The following is a 6,651-nucleotide window of genomic DNA, read 5'->3' as shown; positions in this document are numbered from 1 at the left end:
ATCAAATGCGATCGTTATCGTGCAAATTCGAACGATAATCGTTCCGTCTAAAAGGACCATTAGGGTTTCCAGCACACATTATTAGGGTTTCCTCTCACATTATTGACAGTAGCCAGGTGTCTACTCTGCCACTGGCTAAAGACAGATTTACCTACCATTATTCAAATCATTGACACCCTTAAAGGGAACCAATCAGCCCAATTGGGCTGATATGGTTCCCAGGAGCACTGTATACAGCCCCTGCAGCAGCCGTGGCACGCGCCCAGAGGGGATAATTGACAGGCAGAGAGGTCTGTTACTGGCCTCTCTGCCTGTCAATAATCCCTCCGAGCGTGCTGACAGGCAGAGATCAGTGACTAGACACGGGTGGGGAGCTGCCCAGATGACTACCTCGCCGCCTCTGCCTGTCACGTGCCTGGGAAATAATACTCATTTTCCTTCAGTATAAAGCCTCTGCAGCAGCCACGGCCAGTACGGCTGCTGCAGGAGCTTTATACAGCAATCCTGGGAACCATATCAGCCTAATTGGGCTGATTGGTTCCCTTTAAACATATTATGTAAATTAAATAGCACGCGAGGGAGCAATCGACGGAATTGTCCTTCCACAAGTGGCATCCTTTTATCTTTAAAGAGGTTATCCATTGCTACAAAAACATGGCCACTTTCTTTCAAAGACAACATGACTGTTGTCTACAGTTCAGGTGCGGTTTGCAATTAAGCTCCATTCACTTCAATAGAACTGAGCAGCAAAACCCCACCCAAGCTGGAGACAAGAGTGGGGCTGTCTCTGGAAGAAAGTGGCCATGTTTTTGTAGTGCTGGATAAGGCAGAGAATTGTTCAGCCATTTAGCGGCAATATGTGGTATCTCACAGAGTAGTTAAAATGCACATTAGTGGCTTTGTGCTTAACTCCTTGATTTTTTTTTGTTTTTGTTTTTCAAAAAGCTTAATAACTGCTGGAAACCCTAACCATAAGGTGTGTTAAAGGTGTTCTTGGGGACTGATACCCGATGTCAACAAAACAAGACAAGCAGACCTACTCGTTTTTGCCGAGTTTATTTTGTTGTTTTGGTTACACTTTTAGTTAATCCAACTGGAATTTATAACAAAAAATATAGGCTTGTGTGATATATTCAAGTGATTTTCTCTACCGGTTTATGTTCTACATGACCCATGAATGAAGAATAATATATGTTTAGTTATATACCTGGCTATCACCAGGTTTCTTCTCTGCTCGTTTATATTACTTGTGCTAGGTGATTGTTTTTTATTTGCACCACCTTTATTATACCTTCTTGTATGTATATCGTGTAAAGCAAATAAAGTATTGTTTAAAAAAAAAAAAAATAGAATGCTTGGTCTAGTCCGCTCCTGTATTACAATCCGCAGCAAAGGAGACCCATGACTGCTTATTCTAGCCTTGCCGCATAGGTTTTCGGCTAGAAAAAGACCACCTAATGACCACCTAGGTGTCAGTGCTCAGACCCCCACCAATTGCTAAATCCTTACTCAACCCATCATGTTTCATGTGATGGGCTCATCATGCATTGCAGATGATGGGCTTCATTATAGTGTATGGAACTCTTCACTTACAACATAATAGATTGAGCGGTGATCTAGCCATCAGTTGGGTCTCAGCATTGACAGCCAGACTGTGTCTGCATGACATATCAGACATTTTTTATAATGGCAATAAGGCCTCTGGCACACATTCGTGTCTACCTCCGTAATGCACAGTCCATGATTAGCCCAAAGCCCAAAGATTTTGATGCCTCATAAAGGGAGGGAGGCATGTGGATGGTGTAAGATAAAAAGTCGTAGAAGAGCACTGTCCATGCTCTCCAGAACCATCAGTAAATAAAAATGTCTGTGTTTTGTTGGAGGTGACAGAGAGAGACTGATTCTTGTTTGGCGAGGTCATTGGTAGGGTGGACTGTAAGCATTTCAGGATTTCTTATGTATCACCCTGTGCATGGTTGGTCTCTATGTAATTACCCTCTTCCTGTATTAGTAGAGGAGGATGGCTTCACATGTACATTTCAATCTGATCATGACCTTATGACTTTACTTTCAGTGGATGAAATGGATGTAGGATAAATGGAAAATACAGCCACTAGGGATGGTCCTAACCCGCCGAGGTTCGGGTTCGGCTGAACCTGAACGCTCGGCATCGGATTCCCACTGTCTGCCCGATCCGTGCAGCGGGCGGATACAGCGGGAGGACCGCCTGGAAAACTTGGATACAGCCTATGGCTATGGCTGTATCCCAGTTTTCCAGGCGTTTCTCCCGCTGGATCCGCCCACTGCACGGAGCGGGCAGACAGCGGTAATCATTGCGGAGGGTTCGGGTTCGTACGAACCCCGTCAGAACCAGGTTCGGACCATCCTTAACAGCCACGTGGTATCAGTCACCACTAAGGCATGCAGATTGGTTCAGTATCTCGGCCAGCATCCTTTCCAGTTTCTTTGTACCTTTAATAAAAAAGTAGGAACTAAAAGTATAGCATATAAAAATCGAACTATCAAATAGATAAATCCAGGTTTCTTGCTCCAAGATCATTATGGCCATAGAAATAAATATCAGGATATTGGTCACCATTAAAGTAGAGACTGTTCTGACCGCACGGATATGAGCCGCTATATTAGGAGATCCGGAGGCCCCGCTATTCTCCTGGATTCTCTTCATGTGTTTACACAAAGAGATGAGGATGGTTGATGCCGATACCGAGCTGAGGAAAGTGCACAAGGCACAAATAATCAGGAAGATCAGTGTTAACCAGGCACATCTTGGAGAGATCTGAACAGATCCAGCCTGGGGATCCGTTGTGTTTAGTAGACACTCCTGCTTTTTGTCCAGATTAGAAGAAAAATTAATAAAGGCGAATCCAAGGAAGAAAGCCAGATGAATCCAAGGAAATGACTTAGGAAATCCTCTCTGGAGACGAATGTAGAACCAATGGTGAATAGTGACAATCTTCAGACAGTAATGTATACTAAGGAGGGCCGAGAACCATAAGGTACACATGCTAAAGTACATGGTGAAATGTATAACATTACTGTAGGATGTTAATAGAACTAAGCACAATATTAACATTTCAATAAGTCCATGGAGAAAGGTGAAGATACTGAAGTAGAATATAAGCCGATCACCTAATGTTCGTTCTCTGTTCCTGTGGGAATCTACAATATTCACAACTATGATGAAGATGTTTCCAGGTAAAGAGATGATCGCAGTCACATAACTGATAGCTATGAGGGTTATCTGTAGAGCATCCATCTCTCTCCTGCTGTACCCAAGCAGGTCTGAATATTTTCCTCTCACATCGTGTCATTTAGTTGCTGGAATACTATAGATACTATGAAAAGCTGAACCGTCTCAGATTCACAATCGCAACACGAGACACTCGATCTTTCAAGTTTTGCAAGTGAAATCGCAAAGATGACGGAGAATGGAAATATCTATCATGGTTTAGGGGAAGATGGAAAATGCCTAATGTCCTAAAATTACAGGTCAGTGCTATATAGTTTATAGAATCTATACAGACCCCCTCACTTTTCTCACGACTGTAATGTAGATATACCAGAGCCTAAAGGATTGTGTGGATTGTGAGTTCCCTAACACATAACCGAGCCAAGGCGCAAGTCAGGTTGATGCCAAATGGAATACAAATACACATCTAAACAGAGTCTGGAACCTAAAGGACCTTGTTGTTGAGGCAAGGAGAGATGGAGAATAGTACTGAAAAGGATGTGTGGGGTGTAGTTTTCATTGGTAAATGTAGGCTGATTGGGGTAAAACCAATAAGAAACGTGTATTTCTCCTCCCCGATTCCTCTCCACCACCTTTATGATGAAGCCCAGTCCTGTTTTTTGGATTTTGACATGTTTAATCTTTTTTTCTCAAGGAGACAAGCCGCCACCGGATGAGTGTGACAGTGGCTTTCTCCTCTCTGCCCCAACAGAACACATGTACACTCTGTCAGGATGAACAAACCTTACACCACCAGCTATATGAAATGTATGGCTTTACTTTAAGTGCACTATATACATTCTTCATGCAATCTGCTCCTATTTTTTTGAAAAACAAAATGCAAATGGAGCATGTACAGTCATGGCCAAAAGTTTTGAGAATGATACAAATATTAATTTTTACAAAGTCTACTGCTTCAGTTTTTAAAATGACAATTTGCATATACTCCAGAATGTTATAAAGGGTGATCAGCTTAACAGCAATTACTTGCAAAGTCAATATTTGCCTAGAAAATGAACTTTATCCCCAAACACATTTCAACATCATTGCAGCCCTGCCTTAAAAGGACCAGCTAACATTGTTTCAGTGATTGCTCCATTAACACAGGTGTGGGTGTTGATAAGGAAAGGGCTGGAGATCAATCTGTCATGATTAAGTAAGAATGACACCACTGGTCACTTTAAAAGGAAGCTGGTGCTTGGCATCATTGTTTCTCTTCTGTTAACCTTGGTTATCTCTAAAGAAACACATGCAGTCATCATTGCACTGCACAAAAATGGCCTAACAGGGAAGAGTATCGCAGCTAGAAAGACTGCACCTCAGTCAACAATCTACCGCATCATCAAGAACTTCAAGGAGAGAGGTTCCATTGTTGCCAGAAAGGCTCCAGGGCGCCCAAGAAAGACCAGCAAGCGCCAGGACCGTCTCTTAAAAGTGTTTCAGCTGCAGGATCGGGCTACCAGCAGTGCAGAGCTTGCTCAGGAATGGCAGGAGGCAGGTGTGAGTGCATCTGCACGCACTGTGAGGCGGAGACTCTTGGAGCAAGGCCTGGTCTCAAGGAGGGCAGCAAAGAAGCCACTTCTCTCCAGAAAAAACATCAGGGACAGACTGATATTCTGCAAAAGGTAAAGGGAGTGGACTGCTGAGGACTGGGGTAAAGTCATTTTCTCTGATGAATCCCCTTTCCGATTGTTTGGGACATCTGGAAAACAGCTTATTCAGAGAAGATGAGGTGAGCGCTACCACCAGTCTTGTCTCATGCCAACTGTAAAGCATCCTGAAACCATTCATGTGTGGGGTTGCTTCTCAGTCAAGGGAATCGGCTCTCTCACAGTCTTGCCTAAAAACACAGCCATGAATAAAGAATGGTACCAGAATGTCCTCCAAGAGTAACTTCTCCCAACCGTCCAAGAGCAGTTTGGCGATCAACAATGCCTTTTCCTGCATGATGGAGCACCTTGCCATAAAGCAAAGGTGGTAACTAAATGGCTCAGGGAACAAAACATAGAGATTTTGGGTCCATGGCCTGGAAACTCCCCAGATCTTAATCCCATTAAGAACTTGTGTCAATCATCAAGAGACGGGTGGACAAGCAAAGACTAACAAATTCTGACAAAATGCAAGCATTGATTGTGCAAGAATGGACTGCTATCAGTCAGAAGTTGATTGAGAGCAGCCAGGGAGAATTGCAGAGGTCCTGAAGAAGAAGGGTCAACACTGCAAAGATTGACTTGCTGCATTAACTCATTCTAACTGTCAATATAAGCTTTTGTTACTCATAATATGATTGCAATTATATTTCTGTATGTGATAAAAACATCTAACAAACACACATAAAAACCAGAGGGCAGCAGATCATGTAAAAATATAAGATTTGTGTCATTATCAAAACTTTTGGCCATTACTGCACAAAAAACTATCAGTATAGATGGGCAGACAGAGGAAGTAGAGCGCCGGAGTGCAGAAAAAGTAGGACCTATCTTGGAGAAGATGAAAAATTTGAATTCCTTTCCTTGCCCTGAGCCCTCTATGTGTGAATGTGGACAGGGAATTGCTAGTTAAATATCCATAAAGCATGTATATGGAGAGAAGACTCATGCCTGCCACCTAGTGTTCACCACTGAGCTTATACCTATAGAGGAAACTGGGGGTGGGGCATGGTCACATGCTTCTCTATGTCAGCCATCTTATAGTCAGACTCACCTCAGAGCAGGGCAGGAGGAGGAGAGTCTGATTTTATCTCTTAGATGGCAGCCCCCATAACAATGTAAAAAAAGTTAAATAAAAAAAAAAACATTACAGTCAGAAAATAGAAACAGATGAGAATAAATAATCAAACAATATTTATTATCAGGTTCAAATCAGTAAAATAAAATGTAGGTGGTACATTCCCTATAATGTCTTGTCACAAGAGAAAAGGCAGAAAATTGTTCAGCAATTTAGGGGTACTATGTGGTATCTCACGAATGGGTTAAAAGACACATTAGGGTCTTACGCTTAACTCCTTGAACTTGACTGCCTACCATGTTACCATAATGTATCTAGTATATATAATGTTATTCGTTTTTTTTTCTCGTGTTTCTCATAAGGTGTAATAAATTTCGGAAACCTTAACCATAAGGTGCCTTAAAGGTGTCCTTGGAGACTGCTACAGGATGGCAACAAAATAAGACAATTAGCCCTGTTTTATGAGTTTATTCATTGGTTTTGGTTATGATTTTAGTTAGTCCAGCTAGAAATGACAAAACAAAATAGACCTGTGTGATATATTCAAGTGACGTTCTTATACAGGTCTATGTTCTTGATGACCCATGAAGCGAGGATAATTTGTTTAGTTATAGATCTGGAGGTTTCTTTCCTGTACATGTTTATATTACTTGTGCTGGTTGATTTTTCTATAT

General features: G+C 42.1%; 1 protein-coding gene across 1 annotated transcript; it reads right to left on the bottom strand.

Annotated features, from left to right (window-relative positions):
- Positions 1 to 2,404: 2,404 nt before the first annotated feature.
- On the bottom strand, positions 2,405 to 3,277 carry LOC138794193 (taste receptor type 2 member 4-like). The gene has a single exon (XM_069972970.1). It carries the CDS (start codon positions 3,275 to 3,277, stop codon positions 2,405 to 2,407), a length of 873 nt encoding a protein of 290 aa, XP_069829071.1.
- Between the last annotated feature and the right edge of the window lie 3,374 nt (positions 3,278 to 6,651).

Source organism: Dendropsophus ebraccatus, chromosome 5 (genome assembly GCF_027789765.1).
Source record: "Dendropsophus ebraccatus isolate aDenEbr1 chromosome 5, aDenEbr1.pat, whole genome shotgun sequence".
NCBI classification, from domain to species: domain Eukaryota; kingdom Metazoa; phylum Chordata; class Amphibia; order Anura; family Hylidae; genus Dendropsophus; species Dendropsophus ebraccatus.
This window is presented reverse-complemented; position numbering and strand designations above follow the sequence as displayed.

What these genes read in the sequence shown, in the direction of transcription:
- LOC138794193 (XM_069972970.1), bottom strand. Translation starts at nt 3,277, where the DNA reads ATGGATGCTCTACAGATAACCCTCATAGCTATCAGTTATGTGACTGCG.